At 36.1% G+C, this 26586-nt stretch overlaps 1 protein-coding gene across 2 annotated transcripts in view; it reads left to right on the top strand.

The window, feature by feature from the left end:
• Positions 1–1688: 1688 nt before the first annotated feature.
• Positions 1689–26586, top strand: part of LOC135156734 (centrosomal protein of 104 kDa-like) — a 28507-nt gene continuing 3609 nt past the window's right edge. Inside the window, exons 1-20 of one of the 2 annotated variants that reach the window (XM_064109790.1) lie at positions 1689–1802; positions 4562–5062; positions 5469–5550; positions 6680–6818; positions 7503–7675; positions 8418–8527; positions 9918–9973; positions 10213–10368; positions 11324–11368; positions 12789–13012; positions 13966–14149; positions 14944–15111; positions 17263–17400; positions 18148–18338; positions 19091–19328; positions 21644–21820; positions 22501–22531; positions 23883–24067; positions 24705–24843; positions 25992–26126. In XM_064109790.1, coding sequence (XP_063965860.1) covers positions 4858–5062; positions 5469–5550; positions 6680–6818; positions 7503–7675; positions 8418–8527; positions 9918–9973; positions 10213–10368; positions 11324–11368; positions 12789–13012; positions 13966–14149; positions 14944–15111; positions 17263–17400; positions 18148–18338; positions 19091–19328; positions 21644–21820; positions 22501–22531; positions 23883–24067; positions 24705–24843; positions 25992–26126 — 2776 coding nt within the window. In that variant the 5' untranslated portion in view covers positions 1689–1802; positions 4562–4857. The remainder of the gene's footprint in view (positions 1803–4561; positions 5063–5468; positions 5551–6679; positions 6819–7502; positions 7676–8417; positions 8528–9917; positions 9974–10212; positions 10369–11323; positions 11369–12788; positions 13013–13965; positions 14150–14943; positions 15112–17262; positions 17401–18147; positions 18339–19090; positions 19329–21643; positions 21821–22500; positions 22532–23882; positions 24068–24704; positions 24844–25991; positions 26127–26586) is intronic. The other variant, XM_064109791.1, reaches the window with a different exon arrangement.

Genomic DNA, 26586 nt, shown 5'->3' with positions numbered 1-26586 from the left:
AATTGTGTCCCCTCCCCCCCCCCCACATTTGAGGAGAAATTTCAGCACCCCCACTGACAAAATCGTTCCCAGGTCCCTGGTGGAGGCAGTTGTAAATTTGAGGTCCGATCGATTACCCCGGTCGATTACTCTTCACATTACCGCATTTATTCAAATTAGAAAACATTAAGCTTAAAGGGGAATGAAACCTTTGGAACAAGTGGGCTTGTGTGGAAAGAGAAAAGTCAAAGAATAAGATCAAAGAAAGTTTGAGAAAAATCTGACAAATAAGTAGAAAGTTATGAGCATTTGAATATTGCGATCACTAATGCTATGGAGATCCTCCAATTGGCAATGCGACAAAGATGTGTGATGTCACATGTGAACAACTTTCCCTGTAAAGGACTATAAAATACCCCTAAAATGTCATTTTTTGTTCTTTCTTATGTTCATACAAACTCTTTGTCCATAATTTATTCTTTAAAAATCTGTATTACATGCCCTCTTATAGAAAGAATACATGATCTACTGATAGATGTGATAAAACAGGCAGTTTAAGTGAATAGAAAAGTAATGGGAAAGTTGTTCACAAGTGACATCACACATCTTTGTTGCATTGCCAACTGGAGGATCTACGTTATGATAATGATCTAAACTTCAAATGCTCATAACTTTCTTATTATTTATTCAATTTTTCTCAAACTCTTGTTGATCTGTTTCGGATTTTCCTGTTTTAACACATGCAGCTAGGCTATCTTGTTCCCGGGGGGGGGGGGCACTCAGTATATAATGCATAGTGGGTATGTGCCGCGGAGGGGACCCCCATTTTTACACTCAAATTTCCGTTCCAGGGCATAGCATTTTCATCTTATTAAGAAAAAGAACTAAGAAAGCCGCTCCGAAGCATAGCAATTTCTTCTTATCGAGAGAAAAGAAGAAAGAAATCCGCTCCAAAGCTTCGCATATTTTTCGTTACGCCGTTCCGGTCGCATTGATCGGCCACAATGAGCTGCAATTTTGGTGAAAAGCGCCCGCTGAGCGCGGGCGCACCCGGCGCCCGTGCCGCTGGGCTAGCTGCATATACACGTATGCCCGTTCCATAGCTAGGGATGCACACGCAAGCGACCCGTTCCAAGGACCCCCGTTTTCACAAACATTTGTCGGGTCCGAAGCCCGTTCCGAGGACCCTCCTTTTTACAATAAGCCCGCTCCAAGGCCCCCGTTTTTTGTCTCGCCTGCGGCACATACCCACTACTTTTTTGGTCGAGTGCCCCCCCCCCCCGGGATCTAATTGTTTCAAAGGTTTCATTTTCCTTTAATCGAGGTAGTCTCCCCGCCCCCACACACACACCTCTCCTGTGTAATCAGGCATGCATCTTCATTCTCACTTTTTTTTAAACAAAAGTAAAATGAATATAAATATCAAGAGACATTTATGTCTCATGAATTTGACACATCAGGGACGTGAGTCCCTGCTTACATGTACTGTATGTACGTCCGTGATACATACATGTATGTTTATTAAGTGTGATTTGATTGCCGAAGTGAGGAGTCTCATAAAAGTAAATTACTTTAAAAAAAATATTTTTCACTTATTATGTATTTGAAAATAATAAAATTATGGAATAAAATTTATTCAAATTACTAATTACATATTTATATAATAAAAAATAAAATAATTGGGTTAAATAGAAAAGGAATTTCTTACCGATTGGCAATGATGAAATACCATTGGAAACGGTACGCTGATTGATCGAGTTGCTAGTGACTTTTAGTTTTAGTGATATGACGCCTGGATGTTATGATATTTTGATGGAATATAAGTAAGATTGTGAATTTAATCATGGTTAATTGATATCGAACTGACTTTGTTCAATATGTATATTAAGTTCATGTTTGAAAATTGATATTAACTTGCTTTTCTGAAGAAGGAGTTGGTTCTCAGCAGCCGCTCGGACTCGTATCGATGTCGCTGATGACGCGAGACCCGGCGCGGCGGCGTAGCGACCTGCTGGCGAACCGTGTGTGTTAGGTGATGACGGTGAAGCCGTTTGCGTGAGACGACGAAGTCTTGTTGAAGTTGAGAAACAATCGAACCAGGGCTGGACTTATTCAAAGTTACTTTGGCTCACCTACAATTGTATTTACAACAACATGCCCTGCTGCAGCTGGCATGCATTATTAATTATGATGCATATTATTATTAATTAATTTCAATTTTAATGAATGAATGATGGGGTGTCCACTGTGACTGTTATACAGTGTTAAGTCTCTACGTTAAATTTGTTCACAAAAAATTCACAATTTATACAAAACCAATTCAAAATATAGTAACCGCATTGCCTGCAAGATTGTAAACTACAAAATCATCAGTAGAGGCGCTGGTCCAAAAACTGGGATTGTCCCAGAAAACAAGGATATCCTCATAAACCAAGACAAATCATGTCTTGATAAATTGAGACTGTCCTTGTTTATGGGGACGTTTTTTTTTCACTTCTCCCTACGGGACAAAGACAGCAATTACGGAAATTGAGAGTGCTAAAAATAGATTCAGTGACCTCAATTCCCCCCAGTTTGCCGTCTATTTTTCATGACTTACCGTCTTCCAATAATCTTGTTATGAAACCTGATATGTTTACATTGACTAGCACACTTGATTGGTGTCGGCACTTGACAGGTGAATGAACTTTCCTAGATTTCTAGTGTGAAGAAATCCTTATAAACTGAGACAGTCCCTGTATTCTGGGACGATCCCAATTTTCTGACCGGCGCCTCTACTGATCATTGAAGAAAATGTGTAGTAGGCCTAGGTCAATGGGTTTCTCAGGTATCGTGATCTCAAAATTCTATTCCGATCGACGAATGCGCTCTGTGCTGGAAAACCGTTCTGAAAAAGTGTGACCTAACTTCGCAAACCAAAGTTTTTGTGGAGATTTAAACAAAAACTCAAGCTCAAAAGGTGCTATAGAATCAGTCTGTACCACAGTGAACTCACATTTTTGCTCTCATTCAATTTCAATGAACAAGGTATCTGATGATATCGTGTAGCCTCTGTGATTATTTTTTTAAATGATTTTGATATTGCCATTTGATCACGGAGCTTAGACAAGGCAGCCTATGGGACTGTGGAGAAGATAATACACAAGAAGGGAATTCCCTTCATATTTAACATGAGAACTAACTAGTGGTCCTATTAATTTTCAACTTGCTATCGTCTCATCTCATTATGAGAACATCATGTCTGAAAGAGGAAAGAGTAGAAAGGCCCAAACCAAGGCAAAGACACATTCATCCCTTGCTGGTCTTCAGTTCCCAGTGGGACGTGTTCACCGATTTCTTCGCAATGGAAACTTTGCTAACTTTTCTAACTTTTAGAACCATTATACATTGACTTCAGTGGGGCTAATTATGTATTCATGAGGTCATATCTCAGGCCCCCATGGACCGATTCCCACCATACATGTTTTGGGGTTGTGGATGTTTCTCATCATGCTCTACCAAAATATGGTATACAAGATACACTGAAATGCAAAAGGTGAAAATTGATGATGTCACACTTCAGTGTAGATCTACCTCATGCTAACTTATCACATTAGTGTAAAAGTCCAAGCCTGAAAATGAAAATTCACTATTTTTAAGCCAAATAAATGTTCTAAATGAGTCATGTTCTGGTCGTACACGTAAGGGTCCAGTGACCAGGTTGTAAGGGACAAGTGACCACTTTCTACATAAAACATAGAGCAAAAATGGCAGACAAATTATCATAACTTTGTGGGCTGTATTTCATGAAAGGATTGTCCAAATTTAATGAAATTTAAATTGTGCCATTCTTGTCAAATTCATTAAGGAACATGCAAGAAAAAAGTTTCATGCTTTAAGTTAAAATAGAGAAATAATATTGGAGGTCTGCCTTTGTATCAAGGCACCAGATCAATTTAACGTTAGTAATGTTTCTTGTCAGAGTACATGTAGATCTAACTTTTTGTAAGTCAAAATTACGTACTTGTAAAGTTGGACTGAAACCAAAGCTTGAGTCTCAGGTGTCCTCAGTGAATACTGGACTTTGTCTTAACAGGAATAACTATTTTAACTGGGAATATATTTATCAATTTCTGACATTTTACTATCATCCCCAGACACTGACGGTAGTACATTAATGTGAGTGGTGGACACATGTCGCCCAATACAACTTTTTTTAAATATGGAAGATGACAGTGCATGATGATGTGATGATTGCATATAATGTAGATCTGTATTTATTTCTGATACGTATAGGTTCTAAGTCTCATCTAAACTTATGGGAATTCAGAATTCAGAATGGTAATAAATGAAAGGACTACTATGTAGGAGTAAAAAAAGATGTTGCTTATATGATGAATAAAAGCTTGTCAAATAAGGCTTCAAGGTATCCATTCTCCAAAATAAGATTATTTATTCTTCTAGTTTGTATTCTGAGGAATGAAAAAGATAGACTTATGTGGATGTTTGGGGCTCTAGCTGATACTTTTCACATAGGCTGTGGCATATTACCTATGAAATAATAGTACCTTTGTTTTCATTTTGTTTAAATCTCCCTGTGCAGATTTAGCCTCCTTCGTTTGCCGCGGAATCTTCATTGAGAGTAGATCTCTTTATATACCATCGCATACAAATTAAAAGACTATCTTCTGTATTCTGCAACATTAAAGTCTTTCATTCAAAGTGAAGTCTTCAGATGACAGTCATTACACCAACGTTGAATGTTAAACTCAGGGATCATGTGATTCATCATAAATAGGACGTAGCTGTTCAAATTCTTGTTAAAGTGGAACAACATTGAAAAGGCTGGTGCGAACAGACAATATACATGTAAAGTGATTCAGACTGCATCAAGGTGAAATGCCCCATAAGATCCCTTTTAGTGTGATCTATGCAAGCAGTACGGATGAGGGTTTCAACTGCAAAGAGCTGGAGATACACAACCCGCTGGTCAAGGGGTGGGTCGGGGGACGCTTCTGCCTCTACCCGCAGGAGATCGTGCTGCGGATGCCAGACAAGACCAGGATTAGAAAGCTGCAACTCTTAGCCCATCAGTTCCTCATACGTGAGTTGATTTGAACTGGTTGTGATGTGATGGATAGGGTAATCATTATGTAATACACTGTAGTGCTGGAAGGATAGTAATGTATGTTTGCCAGCATAAGGATTTTTCAATACAATTACCCCTGGACAAAGTGCTATCTAACTTCGGTCTGTTAGTAGTAGTGGTGTTGGCAGTGATGGTGGTGTTGTGGGGGGGCCGGGGGGGATAAGAGGAGGAGAAGGGGGAAGGGAATGGCAAGGAAGAGTACATGTAGCATGGGATGAGGGGGAGAAGAAGAACAAGAAAGAGTAGGAGGGGCAAAGAAGGTGAGAAATGAGAGAAAGGGGAGGAAAATTAACTGTAAAGTGTAATTCTACCTTTTCTTACAGGTATTTTTGCAATAATGTTTTCCTTCCTTCACACACAGCAACCAAAATTGAGTTTTATGTTGGAAGCCTGCCACCGGATCACATCACCAGCCTAAATGGGCAAAGATACAAACGATTAGGGTGAGAAATTTTGAAATTTAAATATATTTTTTTGTTTTGATAGTAACCTTGGTAATTTCTTATTTTTGGTGGATATTCCCTTGTCCTCATCATAGTATAAAAAAAGATTGCTCTCCTCTCTACAATACATCCCACTGCTTTTGTGTGTTTGAGATATCCCCACTCAGATGAGCTACAAGTCACCCCTTATTTTACTGTAGACTCCTTTTAGCAGGGAAAAAAAGAAAGAAATTACCTTAATTTTCAATCTCCTTGATTCATTGATTCATACATTGTTAAAGGACAAATACACCCTAACAAAAAGATGATTTGAATAAAAAGAGAAAAATCCAACAAACATACCACTGAAAATTTCATCAAAATCGGATGTAAAATAAGAAAGTTATGACAATTTTAAGTTTCGCTTAATTTTACAGAACAGTTATATGCACATCCTGGTCTGTATGCAAATGAGGGAACTGATGACATCTCTCACTATTTCTTTACTATTTTATTATATGAAATATGAAATATTCTAATTTTTTCCTCTTTGTCCTGTGAAACAAAGTTTTATTTCTCCCTGAACTTGTGGAATTACCATTGTTTAACATTTTATGGTTCAGTCAAGTTGGTCCTTATTGTCAAGTATGTAAAAATAGAAATATTGTATAATTCAAACAATAAAAAACAAAACTAATAGTGAGTGATGGACATCATCGATTCTCTCATTTGCATGTGACTAAATTGTGCATATAACTATTTCGTGAAAAATAAGCGAAACTTTAAAATGTCATAACTTTCTTATTTTACATCCGATTTTGATGAAATTTTCAGCATTATGCTTGCCTGATTTTACTCTATGGATCCAAATCATCATTTTTCTGAGGTGGACTTGACCTTTACATTGCATGTAAGACATAAGATATATGGCCTGAATTTGTTATAATTTCAATTGGAAAATTTCCACTTTCATGAATTTTTCTCTTTGTATCACTCTCACATAAATACAGAATAACAATTAAAAAAAATCCTAGGCTTATAACCGAATGTGGCCAGATTTTGAAATTCCATTCAATATCACTTTGTTTGTACAAGAGATGAGAAATACATTAAAAAAACCAATCCTATAATTTATTTTTTTAATTCACAGGTACATCACCCTGTCTGACAATGCCAAAACTAGCTTCAAAGCAAGAGAGCTAAAGTCAGTACACGTGGATGCTGTAGGAAAGTACCTTCGATTAGTAGTCTACAAGAATCATGTCAACAAGCATAATCTCTATAATCAGGTATGTCGAGTACTCGTAATGTTTATGGGATAATATTTTGTTTCGTTAGAGGGTGGTACATGTATCTCCTTGCTTGTAGTAACAGACATCTCTCCTTTTTGACCATCTTGGTTAATAGTTTTATATTGTCTTCATCCCTTTCTCCTATCTTCATTGTATATACACCTCTTCTTTTTCTTTTCTTTCTCCTTTATAATATCCTTCCCATTTTCTGCATTTTACATTTATTTTTCTCCTCGTTTTACTTATCTTTTCTCATATTTCTCGACTATCTAATTTTCTCATTTGTCTTTTTCAACTACTTCCTCCTGATCTGCTCCTTCACCTTTTCCTTCTTCACCAACCCACCTTTTTTCCTCCTTGTTCTTTTTCCTATTCCTCTTTTCTTCTTATTCTTCTTCCTTATCATCTTTGTCTTCCTCCTTACCCCCCCCCCCTATTTCCTTTCCTCTTCCTCCTCTTGCTCTACCTCTTCTACTTCATGTTCTTGTTCTTGCTCGCCTTCCTTTCCATCTTCCCCCTCTTTATCCATTTCTTCCTCTACTTCCTCTTGCTCTTAATGCTCTTCCTCCTTTTCTTGTATTCTTCCTCTTCCTATCCTCCTTCTTCATCATTGTCTCCCTCTTCTCCATGCACTTCTTCATCCTTCTCCTTCGCCTCCGTTCTGTCATTCTGAAATAAAAGGTCGGTATGGTTGCAGTCAACATCATTGGTGATGAGCTGGGAAGCGACAATAAGAACGACGTGGGAGGAAATCGTGTGAATGACGTCATCAACCAACACATGCCACAGGGCTCATCATTCAATGGAGATGATCTGGGGGAGGTGGATCCGGTGGTCCTCGGTGCTATCAACAAGTAAGATACGATTTATTAAATATCATATACATTGCACACCTTGTTTGTTTACAGAAAATGGAGCCAGAATGTAGATACATGTATTGTTGACTACTGTATTAAACGTTATACTGTAGGTGTAATTTCTGTTTGTGACCGTCTGTCATTTATAGGCTGTTAAAAACTTATACCATAAAATTAAAAAGAAAATTGGGACAGCTCAGAAACTCCATTTTCCATTTCAGAATTATGACACAATTATGACACATATATTTTCAACTTATCATTTGATTATAATTCGTAATTATTTGTATAAACTTACCTTTTTGTATTATCACCTGGTAAGAATTACGATTATTATGTTTTATGTGTTATTCATGTATAATAAGATTGGGTGCCTTTTACTTTGTACATTTTATTCATGGCACGGCCCCAATGCAAATCAGACTGTATCTGTTTGGGTTTTTTACCGTGTGAAAATAAAATTTATCTATCTATCTACACGATTGGGAGCCTTCTTTTGCCTAGAGAGAGTGCTGTAAGGTTGCCACCATTGCCACAATTTTGAAATAAAGATTCGGAATGAATTGTCGTAATTTTCTTTTTAGTTAATAGATAAAAGGTTATAACAGCCAGCTGATGGTGTGCGTGAGTAGACTCACCACGTCTCACTGTATACATGCCTTCATTCATATTTCAAACATACACGCAATTAGAAATCATATGCTCACTACTAACAATGCACTCTAATATTTTCTTTCAGACCGGACTACATATCTCCAATGGATGACTTGGCATTCGATATGTATCAAGATCCGGAAGTGGCCAATATCATCAGAAAATTAGACAACAGAAAAAACGAAGCTGTTATACGTAAGTCCTTTACTGTGTCTTTCCATCAGCTGAAAACTAGAATGGCCTAGTAAAGTAAACCAGGGGGATTTTCACAAAGATTAAAGTTTGGCTAAAATCACACTTAAATCCTCATTTGTGTGCGGTATGTTACACATGACCGCATTGGTGAAATCATAGAGGACACCCACTACTGCGTAATCATAAGTAAGGTTATCTGTTAGATACCGTGTGTGGGTTGGTGTTTGAGCATGACTCTAAGTCACACTAATTCTCTCTTCTCTTTACGAAGAGTTAAGTGTGAGTCATGCTTGAAAACAAACTGCGTGCATGGTATCTAACATGTAACGCTCATCGATGATTATGCAGCAGTGGGCGTCCTAGTCTTAGCATAATTTGACCAATGATGTGTCTTTAAAGGAGAATGAAACCTTTGGAACAAGATAGCTTGTGTGAAAACATAAAAATCAAAGAAACAGATCAACGAAAGTTTGAGAAAAGGCGGACAAATAATGAGAAAGTTATGAGCAATCGAATATTGTGATCACTAATGCTATGGAGATCCTCATATTGGCAATGCGACAAAGATGTGTGATGTCACTTGTGAACAGCTCTCCCCATTACTTTAGTATATATTTCACTTAAATTGCCTCTTTTATCACATCTATCAGTAGATCATGTGTTCTTTCTATAGGAGGGCATGTAATACAGATTTTTAAAGAATATGCCATGGAAAAAAATTTTGTATCACCATAAGAAAAAAGCAAAAAGAGAAATTTTTGGGGTATTTTATAGTCCATCAAAGGGAAAGTTGTTCACATGTGACATCACACATCCTTGTCGCATTGCCAATGGGAGGACCTCCATAACATTAGTGATTGCAATATTTAAATGCTCATAACTTTCTCATTATTTGTCCGATTTTTCTAAAACTATCTTTGTTCTTATTCTTTGATTTTTCTGTTTCGACACAAGCCTACTTGTTCCAAAGGTTTCATTCTCCTTTAATCAACATGGGCAATCTTTCCAAGTAGACAGTTTGGACTTCTTATTTTGTGGCTGTGATTAGCTGGAGTGAGAAGTGTCTGACATATTCTGCCTTTAACTGATCAATTTTTTTTTTCATAAAAAGCATGTCAGATGTTCTGGTTGTTACAACACAATATCACAGTAGTCACAATGTGTAAAGGAAGGGGTGGAATCATTTTTTTTAGTCTTCCCCCAAAGTTTCCCGGCCTAATTATTGTTAGCCTCAGAGAAAGACGTCATTTAAAATTATTTGATAACTGTTCCTTCCATCAAAACCAAGTTAAGGTAGTTTTGATTGGTCTTGAGTCACTTTGATTGGTGCCGCTGGGACATTACTTGACATTTAAAAGAAAATTCTTTGCCTTCTTTGTCATTTTCACAGAGGAGGAGTTTGATCTTGCCAAGAGGTTAAAGCAGGCAGTATCTGATCTTCAGAAGGTGAGGTTTTCTACTCGTGAAATTTTAGAATTTCTTAATGTTTTTTTTTACTTGTTCAAATTTCTGCCATCTAAAAATTGGAATGAAGAACGTTTATTTTTACATGAATTAGCCCTATTTTGATAATCATATTGCTCCATTTGTATCATTTCATTACATGTCAATCATGCATTCTTAAAATTCAAAATACAACAAATAATTAACTAGCACTTGACTGTCCATCACCTCCATCTTTGCAGGTTGGAGAGCGTCTAGGACGCTATGAAGTTGAGAAGCGTCGAGCGATCGAGACAGAGGATTACGACCTCGCGAAGGTAAAAAAGATCCAGATGGAAGAATATCGATTGCAAATCTACAAGCAGCTGGAACTCTATGATCTACTAGACATCAGTAAGGTATGTATATGTAGTATTTGCAACGCCACTTGGGCAACTTCGTAGATTATGTAAGCCCACCCTCATTATGTGGGACCTTCTTGAAATTATCTGTCTCTAATTTTTGTAAAGAGCTCAAATGATAATGGCTTGACCAGTTAATGAAGTGAAGTAAGAATGGAGAAAAATAGAGGTTTGATGTACAAAAAGGTTGATTATTTGATGCCATCGCCTGCTGATGTCCTGTGGCATGAGTTTGAAGTGTATTTGCCACCCTGCACCCAGGTTTGGAATCATTTCTAGAATGCGAGAGAAGAATAGAAATAGATCAGCTTTGTAAATTCTAATTTTGCCTTCACTGATTGCTCCCCAAGGAGTGGAGAATGAGTTCTAGTAGAATGCTATTTGGCCTATTGCATCTCTTACTGTCATCGGATAAGGCATAACCTATTCTAGTTGCAGTCTGGCTTTGCCAAATAATTGACATATATTACAGATATGATGAATTTGGATGATATGTCATGAGACTGTAGTAGCCTGTATATGCAAAGTCATTCAGATTCATCAAAGTAAACAAAGTCAATGTATAGCCTTACCCAATGTACCATTCTATAAAACTTTGTATTCTTCATAATTATCCTGCCATTAAGTTATGATTAATGCTCAAGAATATTCCCAACTCTTATAATTTGTATATTCCGGGTGGAATTGAACAAATGTGAAGAAATACATGTATAACCTTTTCATTACCTGTGATGGAGAATATATATTTTTTTTTTGGTGGAGTGTTTGAGCATGGGGTACCTAGACATCTATGGATAGATGAATTGTATGAACTAAGAAAGCTAGTACATTTCTGCATCAATGCATGCTAAGTTTTCTTTAACAATATACTTTATACCTCCTGTCTCATTCCATATTTCATATTCTTGATCTTTATTCATCCTATAATCCTTATTATTTTGCATGCACTCAGAATCTTGTATGGCCACTTAAAGATTGGTCCATGCAAAACAATGATGTAAGTTGCTCAAAGGAACCCTTTTACGTGTGACCCTTTTGCTTAACATGCAGGAATTGTGTGCCGGCGCCATTATTGTTGTTTTATTTTTTGTTGTCGTTGTCAGTAGAATTTCATCCACTGCACATCTTTTTGTTTTTATGCACTATGCTTCTATTCAATACATAGCACTCATCAATCACTAATCTTATTTGCTGCTGTCACTTGTGAAACCATTGATAACACATGCATAAATTATTTTTAACAATTCAACTGTCTGTCCTTAATTTCATGCTTCTGTATAATTATATGGCAGCATACTATGGTATCACTTCTTTCCATGAAGGTCATCATTATTCAATTTTATTATTATCATCATCATCACTCTTTCTATATTTTTTCTCTCTCTCTTTATCTCTTTCTCTCTGTTTGATATTGATATTTACATCCAAGCAAGGTTGAATTTGAAACTTCATTTTCTATGCGCCAGAGTCGTATTGCTATTTAACCCCACATTTCACCAGTTCTTCAGCAAGTTGTCCGAACATGTGTACATGCACCCCCACCCCATTTTGGATATTTCAAATGATATGCTGTAGACACTTTGATGTTACCTTACTTTTTCTCTTGAAATGTCACACAATTGTTACATTGAAATTCATATTATCTTAGGGCATGGCACCAATGTTGCACTTTTTTCACATGTCTGACTAAATATTGATAAAATTGTAGTTTCAAATTTTAGACAATTTGGTTTTCAATTTTTCATTCAAAACCTGCAAATTTGTTTACCATTTCCAAGTGAAAATGATTGTTCATGCCCTTTCACATTTATAATTATGTTATTGTCTCTGAAAATTTCATCTGAAATAATGATGAGAGAAAACAATTTCATTGATATACATGAGAATGAGAAGTAAATGTTATGCTGTGTTAAATGACGATTTCACTTGAATGAGTGGCAAAGTTTTCAATATTTATTGTTGTTTCTATAATACCATGCATTTTACCATGTTTCTCTTTCAAAGTGATTACAAACCTCATTTAAACAGGTCTGTAGTTGTAGTTACATGTAGTTTGTTGGTCTACTAAAGCCTGTGCTTGGGATTTATTATTCAACTAAATTTTTTTTAATGATTCAGTTCTCACTTAATTTGCTTACAACTTAGGAAAAAAATTTCAACCACAATGATGATGATGATGATGGGTTCTTATATAGCGCTGATACCCGCTTCTCCTGGGCGCTCATGGCAGTTACTCAAAAATAGGAAATGTCTCACAAGTTTCAATGTCTTTAATCAGTACTTATAATCATCATTCAGTTCAAATATTGTCCTTTAAAACTGTGGTGATGCATAGATTATGAAAGGCACAAATTATGTACCGGTACTATCTAATATATGAATCTGATCATTCACTCCCTCTCTTTGGTATTCTCCAGCCCAATACCCACCAGCATCCCCAGAAGAACGCCGCTCCTGATGAAGTCTCCCCCAGGAGAGAGCCCAGGAGGGAGGAGCCAACCCCAAGGGATCCTGTTACTCCACCTCCCAACAACCAGGAGCACCACAAGTCTCCAGGAGTTAGCCCAAGAGACTCCGGAAACTTCCAGCCGGGTTCTTTCATGTACAATGCGGATGACAGGCCACTACCTACACTCAAAAAGTAAGCCTGAGATGATGGGAATAACTATACTTGCTTTACGTAGTGCTTATCATAAATGTTATCAGAATTCTCTAGGACAAGTCCACCTCAACAAAAAGTTGTTTTTAATAAAAAGATAAAAATCCAACAAGTATAACACTGAAAATTTCATCAAAATTGGATGTAAAATAAGAAAGTTATTACATTATAAAGTTTCACTTAATTTCGCAAAACAGTTATATGCACATCCTAATCGGTATGCAAATGAGGTGACTGATGATGTCATCCACTCACTATTTCTTTTGTATTTTATTATATTAAATATCAAATATTCTAATGTTCTCCTCTTTGTCAAGTGAAACATTGATAATTCCTCCCTGAACGTGTGGAATTAGCATTGTGTATTAATTTTTGTTTCAGTCAAGTTGGTCCTTATTTTCAAATCTGCAAAAAATGAATCTTTGTATAATTCAAACAATAAAAACGAAAGAAAAAGTGAGTTAGGAACATCATCGACTGACTCATTTGCATGTCACTGAAGTGTGCAAATCACTATTTTGTGGAAAATAAGCTAAACTTTAAAATGTCATAACTTTCTTATTTTACATCCGATTTGATGATATTTTCAGTGTTATGCTAGTTTTAATTTTCTCTATTTATTCAAATCAATATTTTTCTGGGGTGGACTTGACCTTTAAGAAGTCCCTATGTCTACAAATTTCCACACTTTCCATATGAAATATGAATAAATGAATACAATAATCCCAAAGCCTATAGCGTACAAATGAATCACATGAAAATTCACCTTTCTGTTGGATGTCTGCATGATGCCAACTCGTTTAATTAATCACATTTGTATTAAGCGCTATATAAATGTTGCATATTATTATTATTAATCAGTTTGAACATTGAAATCATTTTCAAAAGGTGAGTAAAGAAACTGATCATTTTCTTTTGATTTATTTTTGTTGCAGTTCACCTCGTCATCCTCCCCCAGACTTGCCCCCTGTGGAGGAGCCGGAGACCGCTAGGACAGAGGATGACACGGGAGGAGCTGCTCCTGGGGGAGGGACCCTTGGTGGAGAACAGATTGGGGCTATGTCAGAGAACAACATGAGGGAGCTCGATGCTGCGTCAGAGGTGGTAGGAAGGGATAAGGTTAGTCTCAACTGGTTAGAAGGAAAAGTAGTTCATAACAAAATTTAAGCTGAGAAATTAACAACGTGATTAGATTAGATTGACTCCATGGTTTTTGCAATATCAGAATAAATATAGTTCAGTCCTGGCAATGACAGAGGCATCAATTTCAACAGTGTGCAGTTGGGAATCCATCTAGTTTGATGATAAATCATGGCTTAGTAGCAATTAGGCAAAATGGTTTGTATTCATTGCTTTGAATGAACTAGGATTAATCCATGTCAGTTGAGATCTAATGGAAAGGAGACAAGGTGATCCGTAATTCTGTAGTGGAGTTTAAATTAGTATATTGTAAGCACTTGGATAGTAGAATTCATTATTAGGTTATATTGCAAAGCGCTTTGAGCATGTTTCAATGAAAAGGTACTTTATGAATGCTTAATATATTGTGTACATCTATGTATGTATGGTCTCTCTGTGTGCTGAAATTATGGGATGGTAAAATATGCAAAAATGTTGTTTTCACTGTATGTTCCTTATCAATATTGTGTTCTTTCCCCATGTTTTAATGGTGAAGAAAACTTTAAATTTACATGTAGCATTCCCAAAAGGTTATGATTTAAGAATCAAATGCGCTGTCAAAATGAATTTCTACTGTTTGAGATTTTTTTCCACATTTGGCTGTCCGTAGTTAAACAAATGCTGAAACCAGATTTATGAATTAAAGCAAAGTTCAGAATATAGTCCAGTGTATGTAGGCCAAGTAGCAATTTACCTGATCAGTTGACAATTCAATATATCCATCATGATTACAGGTGATGAAGATATATTCAAAGAGCTGGGCTCTCAGAGAGGAGGGGTTCGGAGACGTCCGATCTCAGGTAGAAGAGTTGGATGAAGGCAAAGACAAGGAGGAGGTCCGTGCCGTGCTACGAGCGGCCATCTTCCTGGCTACCAAGGGGCTCAAGGATAAAGTCTTCACGGTAAGACCATTGCGCTCATCATCTTTTCTTATACCTTCGCCCATTGTAGGTGGTTGCTGAGAGGTGTTATGTTTTCAGGTTGTCCACCTGTTTATCCATCAATCAATGTAATAAAAGTTCATTTCAGACAATTCCAGCATTTTTCTTTACTAAGTTTATGTCATTTAAAGGGGGTTTACATTTTATGCTTCGTTTCATACTTGTTTCTTCACACTTTCCCCAGGATCCTTGGCCTTTTCTTAAAATCAGTATTATGTTTAAAAGCCCCCTTACACCTGACTGAATGTAGGCGGGTGAAGGGTGACGAATTGGAAAGATGTACAAAATGCACACGAATTCAAATAAAATTTCTGTCAAATCATGCAATCAGTAACTATTGTCAAATTGTATCAACAAACGTTAAGCGAAGGATAAATATGACATTCAAAGGATATCCATTTTTCGGTTCACCTCTTTGAGTAAACTGCAGCTGAAGGCGAGCGAAGGGTTGATATACCCCAATAAGATGAACGAACAGTGAGCAATGGTTTGATATGGCGTGCTATTAGAAACTAAGACAAGGGAATAGATTGGGCGTTCTTGTATGTTTGTGTCATCGTGTTGCTTCGTAAGGGTTCTTTCAAGATTGGTCCACTTTGGCAAAAGCGCGATGAGGGACTATGCGTGACAACAAAACACGAACGATAAACGATTACCGCAGAATAAATAAGAGATGCAAATTCAAACAGATGACCAACAATTTTTCAATTCGTTGGGAAATTTTAACCCTAAAATGGCCGGGGGGGGGTTGAATCAACCCCCCCCTCAACATTTTCTGTGATCATTTCGCCGCGCGAAATTTTTTGACCGCGCCACTTGCAGAGTTTATACTTTTAAGTCTCGCGCATCTTTTGAGACCAAATTTACGACGCCCGGGTACGCAGTTCCGAAATTACGCAACATTTTGTAAGTGCATGTCAGACCAAAAATTGTTCCAAAACGTGATTTTGTGTACAAAGTCAATGCAAATTGAGTTTTCTCATCTTATTCATAAAGATATGATTATTTTTACTTTAAACAGCTGAAAGCAATTGATTTTAGCATAATTATGCTTCAAAAAGGTTGTGCAATAAATCTGGTGAAAAAAACAAAGAAAAACAAAAGGTTGAAAAACAAAGAAATACATAAGAAATTCATAAAACAATAAAATACATAAGAAATTGATTTCCAAACCGAAGTTTTTTTCAATTGCCATTGTTAAGAATGCTACAAAGAATATTTTTACCAAAAATTAGCATTCCAGGAGCTTTATTTAGTGAATTAGAGCAAAAAGTATGATTTATGCATAAATTAGCATAATTAATTCATATAAAATAAAATCTCATTATTTTGGAAAATTTTACCATACAGCCTTGTAGATTACATCGCACACTACCAGCGTGCAAATTTTTGCGGCGCTCGCGCGATCGGCGGCCGAGATCTCAGGGGGGGGTTGAATCAACCCCCCCCCGGCCACACAACAGCCAAAAAAGCCCGGCCTAGTTAGGGTTAAACATGTTCAAAATTTCCGCGTGAATTTCAATAATCGCAGCTGTTAGTTCAGAAGATGTACGGACCCAAACACGAAAGGTAAAAATGATTTACTATCAGATACCATGGAAAACAATGTAAAAAAAAGGCCTTTCGCCGGCCATATTTCAGGCAATTCGGTTAGGTGTGAGGGGCCCTAAAGCAGACCTCATCACGATGGCCTAGGTGTGTAAGGGGTGGGGGGAGGGGGAGTGGCGCTCAAGGAAGTGTTTTGGTCAAGGAAACGAGTAAGAAGGGAAAGAATATATTCGAATCAATCATCTGTGCTAAAGTCTGTGTGCTCTTCATGATTAATGTTTACTTACATCCATTTTAGCTATTTCCATTTTTTGTGCAAATCATCTTGCATGAACTTTTCAAAAGTGAGTAGTGCTCACTCAAACGTCATCATTCATTTGAAGAGACCTTTTCCAATATATAAATGTGGAAAAGCTTCAGGATATTACAAAATATATAATTTGATGGAAGTTTTTAAAGTGTGAACTTTTTTATGTCCACTGTAAAGTTACCCAGCTGGCAACCAAAGAAAGAGTTAAGTTAGAGCCCTGTAAACTCTATAAACTTGTTGATGTTACTCTGTAGGTTTTCAACAATGCAGTGGATCTGACCCGGTTCCTCTTCACCGAGTTTATCCCGTCTCATAAGAAACTTGGCAAAGGAGAGACATCTCAGGGGGTCGATAGGATCTTACCAGAACTCATGGCAAGGATAGGTGACACGGTCAGTATCTTTGCAAGGATTTTCACCGACAACTGTTACAAGCTATTGAAATCCTTGCGTATGATTGGTTGGGGGCAAATATGTTCATGAAAATCACTGACAAGTCTGTTCATGAAACCACCCCCACCCCTCCCATTGGAAGCAACATAATGTTATCATCTTAACTCAAACCAGTTTGATTATATTGGCAGTACTAAAGCCAGGATGGCGGATACAAATTTTGCCCTTTATGGTCATGAATCTCAGTGGCAGACCTTCTAAATATCATGAAAGTGTTCTTAATGATGGAGCATTTTGCAATCCTCAAGATCTTTTCTGTAGAATTTCTGTATTGATAATGATCACTGTAATAATATGAATACGGATGCTTGATGAAATATTTTTTATCATAGAAAAAATTACATCCCAGTCAATCAGTCACCCACTTCCCCTGAATGTGCACACTCTCATTAGAAAAAAATGTTTGGCCTGTCACTTAAATTATTTTTTTTATACCTTTACTAGTAAACCCTTTTTAGAGAGTTTATGATAAATGCCTTTTTAAATTTATTGAAGGGTTGTTGCGACTAGATCCTGTGGTACATTGCTGAAGGCACGATGCATCTGTGTTATTAATGTCTTACTCAGTATAATTTCTAAATCTCTTTTTTTTGTATATTTCAAAATTTCTACATTGTTAAATGCTTTGATATGGATTTCATGAAAAGCGCTGTATAAGACTAAGTTATTATTATATTCTGCCAACAGAATGCCAAGCTGAAGACAACCGCCATCGACTTCATCGTGGAGATGGCCAGCTTTCCGGAAGTGCGCCCTCTACACACCATCCCCACCCATTGCCAAACACCGTTCAAGAACAACACTCAAGCTAAGATGGCCGTCACGAAGGTGGAGATCATTGAGAAGCTGATCAAAGAGTTAGGGGTAGACAAAAACAGGTAAGTTGGATGGTATATTGCCACTTGGTCCACACCCACTTTGCCTACTTTTCCGTTTGGTTTCATCCCACATGGTCTAATCCTAGTTTATCTACTACCAGTTGGTCTACTATCCATTTAGTCTTAATACCATTTAGCCCATGTTCCAGTTTGTCTAATTTCCAGTTAGGCTATACCCACTTTGTCTAACTTCCACTTTGTGTAACACAACTTATTCTTCATGATTTGATGAACTGTTTACAAATCGAATTTCATTTAATAAGGTAAAAAATAGAAAGAAGACAAAGCGGAAATTGTCTTGTCTTAACCATAATTATTTGCATTTAATGTAATGGAACTGTGATATATTAAAAATTTATAACCTTTAATAACCAGTAATTAATTGAAGATATCAATTAATGATTCTGAAGAAAGCAAAGTTTGATGTTAGGAAAATGTTTTACTTTTGTATTCATTATTTCATCAGAAAAGTCATTTCATACCTGCTTCTTATAAAAAAAAAATTTCAGTCATCAACAATTGAAAAAAAGAGGATTTATACATGTAGGGCGGCTGTTTGCATGAAAGATAACAAATTTAAATCTTTAGAATATCGTAAGTCTTTCATTCTTTTACAGATTTTTATCATACCTTCACCAATTTTTTTTTTCTGTTTGTATTAAAACACCTCCATCATCAGGGTGCACTTCTTCTTTAGAATATCCACCTGATTACAGTTCTTTTACAGTGTGTTTTGTTTCATTTATCTGCAGTGGTATGTCGACATCCAGTATCATGAAATTTGCAAACCGTGGGTTAGAGCATCCGGCTGGTATCGTGAGAGATGCGTCCATCAACCTCATCTTTGAACTCTATAAACTCAAGGGGTCAGATGTCATGGCCCATCTGCCATCGTCCGAACAGCCCTCCACCATGAAGAACCCCCTCTATGTCAGGATATATGATGGTTTTGATAAGATCGATGGTAAACCTACCAGAGCTGAGCTTAAGGTATGTAATCTCTATGGATTAACTTACTTTTCCAATGAAAGTAGGATGATGGTGATGATAATGATGAAGAAGATGATAATGATGAAGAAGATGATGACGATGATGATGATGTTAGTGGTGATGATGATGATGATGATAATGAAAATTATGACGGTGGTGGTGATGATGATCATGATGTTGATGGTGATGATGGTGATGATGATGATGATGATGATGAAGATGATGATTAGTGATAATGATTAGTGATGATGTGATGCTGATGATGATAATTTTTATTACACGTATGATAATGATTATGATGATTATGATTATCATGATGATGATAGAAATATAATTAATGATGATAGAAATATAAGAAAATGCTTATTTCTTAATGTAATTGACAAATTTTCAGAAATAAATGTCCTTTTAATGTGCTACTCGCTTTGAAGCATTTCATGTTTATGTATGTATTAGACACCAGATGTTTTATGTTTTATTCATATTTTTTTTCAAGGACTATTTCCCTTTGAATATTAAGTTTGACTAATGATAAGCATAATTAATTTTCTTCGTATTGCATTTCCTTCTGCCCTCATAACGGTCATGTGTAAGTGAATTATATACATTTTTTGGACACTGATTACAAGTGCTTGGCACTTCACAAGTCTTAGTTATTGTTAAAGAATATTCATACATATTATTAGCTTAAATCATATGTCTCTATTTTCATATTGATGTTGTAATGACACTGGTGTTATTCAGAAGTGTTGCTTTCTCTTTACACTACATTGAAGCTTCATTTTGTTATCATTGTATCATGGTGTCATATCATGTGCAACAAATATAAATATAAGGCCAGGACAAAATGAAAATGTTAACGGCATTCTTATTCTTTTGAAATAGAATCTCCATCGACATGAAATACTATTAAAACTTTTTGTTAATATCTTATAAATTGAAAAAAAAACATCTTGTTTTTAGCTGTGAAGGAACAGATTCCTTTTGGAAATGAACTGCTATGGCACTGTATGCCTGGTAGGAAGTTTGTATTGTTTATTTCACTTTTGGATAGCTAAAACATTTCCTGGTTAAAAGTTAAAGCTTCCTAAAAAGATATAATAATTTGACTGTGCAATAGCAGTTTAAATTGTTATAAGTGGTGTCTATATGAGTTTCAACTTGTTATTTCCATTGGATTCTTCAGTCTCCCTCTAATAAGCCAGTTCGTAGTTCCTTTCTGCGCATGATCAAAAAGATTCTACGCAAGATCAGAGGAAGGTCATTTGTACTAAAGTGACATGGTGGTTTAAAATCTAATGAGATAAGCACCAACTTTGATGTCTTGATTGTTCATATATTCTTTTGAATTGTGGTTTTCATTTACATCCACAAAAAACAACAATGCGTCCACAAATGACTGGTATTTCACAGTTTGCCTAGTACATTGTGCAACATGCTATGATATGCATTCAAAGTAGGAATGCAACAAATACCTTCATAAAGTGTTCATTGGTGTGCTATTCTAGTCACCTAGTCTATTCAATTTCTTCACCCTGCTAAGTAAGGCAAGCTTACATAATATCTTGCTTTGAAATCTGCCTATCATAATGAAAGAAATGAAAGGTCATTTGACCAAAATTGTCCATGAAGTAACTACGAACTGGTCTATTCACATCATTTCTATGCTATAAGTATTTTAACATTATAAATTGTTTACTCGTTTGTATGACTGTTTTTCACAGGTTGTGCTTTGTCCTTTGTTTAATAGTGTTCTTATTTTTTATCATTATTTAAAGTATAAATATTCAAAATAAAAAAATTACTCACAGACTTCTTGCTTAATTATCTTACCTTATGTACATGTATATCATTTTCCCACTTTATCTCTACATGTCTCTGTATGTTGGTACATGTCTAAAATATAGCGGAAAGTAAAGAAGAAAAATTCTCCTGACCTGTTTCTTTTGTCTATTTCTTTAAATCATCCAAATGCCTGGCTTTCAATTCAATTTAAGTAACATTAGTAACATAACCTCTCATTTTCTAACTTTTTTGCAATGTGATCTTTTACTTCTAATGTACTTTTAGCAAAGTGGGTTTAAAAAAGAGCAGCAAATAAAAATCAAACATTTTATAGAAGATAAATGTTTAATGGGAAAGATATCAAAATCTTAAGTTTTATCGGCCTCATGTGCTCACGCGATAAATGATCATGATGCTTGATAAATTTCTCACAAAAAACACTCCAATAATAATAATAGTGATAATATACAATACTGCTCAATGTATCTAGAAAGGAATATTACATCTCTACTTCTCGCTCTCTGCCGTAGGCTCAGGCGAAAGCTGCAAAGGACAATGAGAAGAAAGCTAAGAAAGCAGAGATCGATGAGCTCCAGAACCAGCTTGCTGAACTCCGGGCCGCAGCAGCCAAGAATGCTGAGAAGAAAAACAATAAGACTCCAGATAAAAACGTGGCTAAGAGTGTGGACAAGGGCTCAGACAAAAAGGTAATATTTCATAACTGGTGGTAAGGTGATATCTGCATTTGCTACTCTCCACCCAGGGACCCGTCGCATAAAACTTTAGCCATTAAAAAACTCTGGCAAAAAAAATCAAGATTTTCCTTTTATGCAACAGGGTCCAGGTGTAGTTAATGAGAACCTGGTAGGAAGGAATTTCTTGAATGCTCAAGCTCATGATTGGGGTTCATGTGCTAAAGCCAGGGTAATCAACAGAGCTTTAGAAACATTGTTATAAGTGCCATGTAAATGTTGCATACTATTATTTATTAGTAATAGTCAAAGATGATCCAGTATTGATATAAAAAGATATTTCAGAAAGTATGAAATGGTGTTGGGCTGTTTTGTGTTGTATGGTTATAATAGGAGAGGGGGTATTTTGTGTTTTCTTATTGAGATTATTAATCATGTGTGAACCTTTGATTATTACAATTAATACTAGAATTCTTTTATGGAGTATTAATTTTCTTCTTCCTTTCCTCCTCATTCTTCATTTTTTCTCCCTAATTTCTCATTATTTGTTTTCTTTTTCTTCTTATTTTTTTCTTCCTCCTCTATTTTTTTTCTCTTCTGCTTCTTCTCTGTCTCTTCTTCTGATACTTGTCTCAAATTTTCTCCTGTCCTGCTTCCCTAATTACTTTTTTTCATTTTTGTATAATCTCAAATAGGCTCCCGCCGATGACAAGAACAAATTGAAAGGTAATTATGACTTATCAGATATTTGAGAAGAAAAATAACAAAATTTGTTTTTCCAATTTTGGGATATATGAGGATATGCCTTACATTGCATTTCCTTTCTTGATTAGAGGATATCTTCCAAATGTCTTACATTGCAGCTATTTCAATATTTCTGGAATGGTTTTGATTACTATTTTAATGACTCAAGTGCATTCCAAGAAACTTGTTTGCAGTCATCAATATAGCTAATTTGCAATAAATGCAAGATGTTTTTTTTATTTTGATGCTACAAAATCAATATGCACTCAGACTTAGCATAGTGGCTTAGTGGTAGAGTCTCTGCCATATAAATGGGAGATCGTGGGTGCTATTCCTGGCTGAGTCATACCAAAGACTTTTTTAAAATGGGATCAGGGGGCCGTTTCATAAAGCTGTTTGCAAGATAAGAGCGACTTTAAGAACGACTGGTGAACCTTTCATACACGCTAAACCATCGCCAATGAACATTTTGGTGTATACCATTTACTACAAGAAAGGATGGATCTCAAGTCGTTTCTTAAAGTCGCTCGTAACTTATGAACAGCTTTATCAAACACCCACCTGGCTTCTTGCTAGGCCTTTGACGAATGAGAATGGAGAAGGGTAATAATAACATATGCCATGCAGGTCCTACTTAAAGATCAGCTATATATAAGTGGCTGCCTTATGTAAATGACGATTATCATTAATATTATGTGTCCATTTCAAAGTCCTTTTTTAAATAGCCTAATGGATTCATGAATCAAAGACAAAATAACTAAGATGTGTAACATTTTGAGGATAGTAACATTCCAAGGTGTTCACATCTTGTCACCATTATAAAATCATCATTTTTATTATCATTTGACAGCCCCTCAGAACAAGAAGATCCCTCCCAGAGCCCCAAGCATTGCTGATGCCTCGGAGTATGGTGAAGACATTGACCAGCAGTGCATCTTATGTGGGGAGAAAGATCCTAAATTCAAAGATTATTATCAATATTTATATCTATATAACTGTTTTTTTTTTCACAGCTCCCCAGAACAAGAAGATCCCTCCCAGAGCCCCAAGCATTGCGGATGCCTCTGAATATGGGGAAGACATTGACCAGCAGTGCATCTTCTGTGAAGAGAAAGATCCTAAATTCAAAGATTATTATCAATATTTATATCTATATAACTGTTTTTTTTCACAGCTCCCCAGAACAAGAAGATCCTACCCAGAACCCCAAGCATTGCGGATGCCTCTGAGTATGGTGAAGACATTGACCAGCAGTGCATCTTATGTGGGGAGAAAGACCCTAAATTCAAAGATTATTATTATTAATATTATATCACTGTTATTTTTTTCACAGCTCCCCAGAACAAGAAGATCCCACCCAGAGCCCCAAGCATTGCGGATGCCTCTGAATATGGGGAAGACATCGACCAGCAGTGTATCTTCTGTGGAGAGAAAGATCCTAAGTTCAAAGATGAGGGCCTTGACCTCCATTACTGGAAGTTCTGCCCTATGCTCACCAAGTGTCAAAATTGCAAACAGGTACAATTTATCTTCTAGCATGATTGTGTCAGAAAAAAGAACAGGGGGCCATTTCATAAAGCTGTTTGTAAGTTAAGAGCAACTTTAAGAGCGACTGGTGAAACTTTTTTACGCGCTAAATAGTCACCAATGAACCTTTAATGGTGAATATCAATTACCACAAGAAAGGATCACCGGCCATTCTTAAAGTCACTCTTAACATAAGAACAGCTTTATAAAATGATGATTAGGAGGTAAAGAATAAGGAGGTGGAGAAATGGGGAGGATAAGAGTAAAAGCAATTGCCTTCTATGCAGACATTGTTCAAATTACAGCATAGTTGTAATTTTGGGACTATAACTTGGAGAAAAGGAGAATAAAATATAATCACCTAAATTGCAAATTATACTTAGCTGCAATCACATTAGTTTGAATTTTGAAATAATAAGTTGAAGAAAGAGAGAACAAAAAATATTTGGATTACAAATTTGGCTTCAGCTTTAGTTATGAAAAAATCCATATCCCAGAGTGCAATCATTTTATTTTGTCAGTTGTCATTGAAATTTTATGTCAATTACAAATGAAAGATTTCTGATACAAATTTTCTTTAACCAAAATTAGTTTTATGTAACAGGGTCTTTGAATGTTTGATTTACAGGTGGTTGAGATCTCGACATTAACTGAGCATATCTTGACAGAATGTGAGAAGAGAGCCGACTTTGCACAGTGCCCTCGTTGTTCAGAAACGCACAGCAAGGCCGACATTGATCGATATGTATCAGAGAAACTCTGCCAGCGTAAGTTCTTTTTCCTTTCCTAGCTACTTTTTAACCATTGTCACAATCATATAATTGAGTTTTTTTGTTGAATACTTTGTGTTGGATCAAAGCCTGTTACAGCGACATATCCATACTCTTATTAAAAGATAACCATTCACTTTAACTGTTTTTAAATATGTCCATGTAGCATTAAAACCAGGAAATGCACGATGTCCATACTGTTATTTTAATCAGAAAGTTATTTAGTATTATTTTAAAATATTTTGTGTTGCATCAAAGCCAGTAATAGCTACATATCCACACTGTCATTAATGATAGCCTTTCACAAACGACGATCATATTTATTATTATATTTTAATTATATGTTTTGCAACAAAGCCAGTACTCTTGGTACTCTTGTTAAATGATAACCGTTCACTTTGATTTAATATACTATAGATGTTTACAAAAAATTCCATGTAGCATTAAAACCAGGAACAGCACGATGTCCATACTGCTATTCTTATCAGAATGTTATTTAGGTATTATTTTTGAATATTTTTTGCTGCATCAAAGCTAGTTACAACAACATATCCACACTCAATAAATGATAGCCTTTCACAAATAACAATCAAATTAATTATTATATTTTGATTATATAAACAACATTCGATACTCCTTTCACAACTGTGACCAGTCACCCCCAAACCAATAATATAAATCGCCAGGAAAGGATCTCGGTAAATAGCCTTAAATGTAATTTGGGCTTCAAAAAACACTAAAGAGAAAATTAGCTTATCTGAAATTAACTCTCCTTCTTCATACTGACAATATTTTGAGTTGTAAAGTTTAGTCGAAAACAAGAGTTTCTTTGTCACCATTTTTATTATGGACCGCATGGAAGTTTTATTGAGATCTCATTCGTGAGTGAAACCTGAACTTCAAACGTTGTTTTCTCCTTATTCATTGAAGCTCTTAGTTTCTTCTGCATTCAATCATGTACTTTATATGTGGGTTATTGTTGCTAAACTTTGACAGGTTATGTATCATTTGAAAACTTAAAATTTGCTCTTTAAAACTCAATAAAACTCTCAAAATTCATTTTGGCTGCTTATGGTTGGTTTGGGGGAGGCTGGTTGTAAATGAGAATGTAATTTAGTATTTTGTTTATTAATTTGTCTGTGTAGCATCAAAACCAGGAACAGCAAGATGTCCTTACTGTCATCTGAATATACCAGAGGGAGAGGATAGCTGGAAGAGACATCTAATGAGTAAAGATGGTTGTAAAGCCAGCAAGAGAAGAGAAAGCTACCTAAAAAGAGGTGAGAGAATTGTAATAGACACCTGCACTTTCAACATCCATGCCTCTGCCAATCGTGGGCAGTTGATCGAGACATTGTTCTATATTTTGAACTCTGGTTCGATATAAACTGTGGTCTAAGGTTGAGGTGTAACTATGGAAAGCCAAGCAGTACATGAATCTCTTACAGTACAGGTTCAGTTCTTCAGCTCGTCTGTTTCTCAGATCATTCATAACTGTGTGGGAATGATACCTGAATTAGTTATCTTTGCATTCATCGCATGATAAAGAGCGCAGTGAACATAAGAAACATACAATGTTGACAAAATTTTGGCGTTTTCGGCTTCCAATAATTTTAGCACGGAGTTAGACCATGGTCGAGTAAAACTGGATTTCGGCTATATGAGCTACTGTATATGTTTACAGACAGACAACCATCTGTCTCTCCTTTTTTCGTTCTCATGATAACTAAATAACACCGC

Source organism: Lytechinus pictus, chromosome 14 (assembly GCF_037042905.1).
Source record: "Lytechinus pictus isolate F3 Inbred chromosome 14, Lp3.0, whole genome shotgun sequence".
Classification (NCBI taxonomy): Eukaryota; Metazoa; Echinodermata; class Echinoidea; order Temnopleuroida; family Toxopneustidae; genus Lytechinus; species Lytechinus pictus.
Note: the sequence above shows the minus strand (reverse complement) of the source record. Positions and strands in the feature narration are given on the sequence as shown.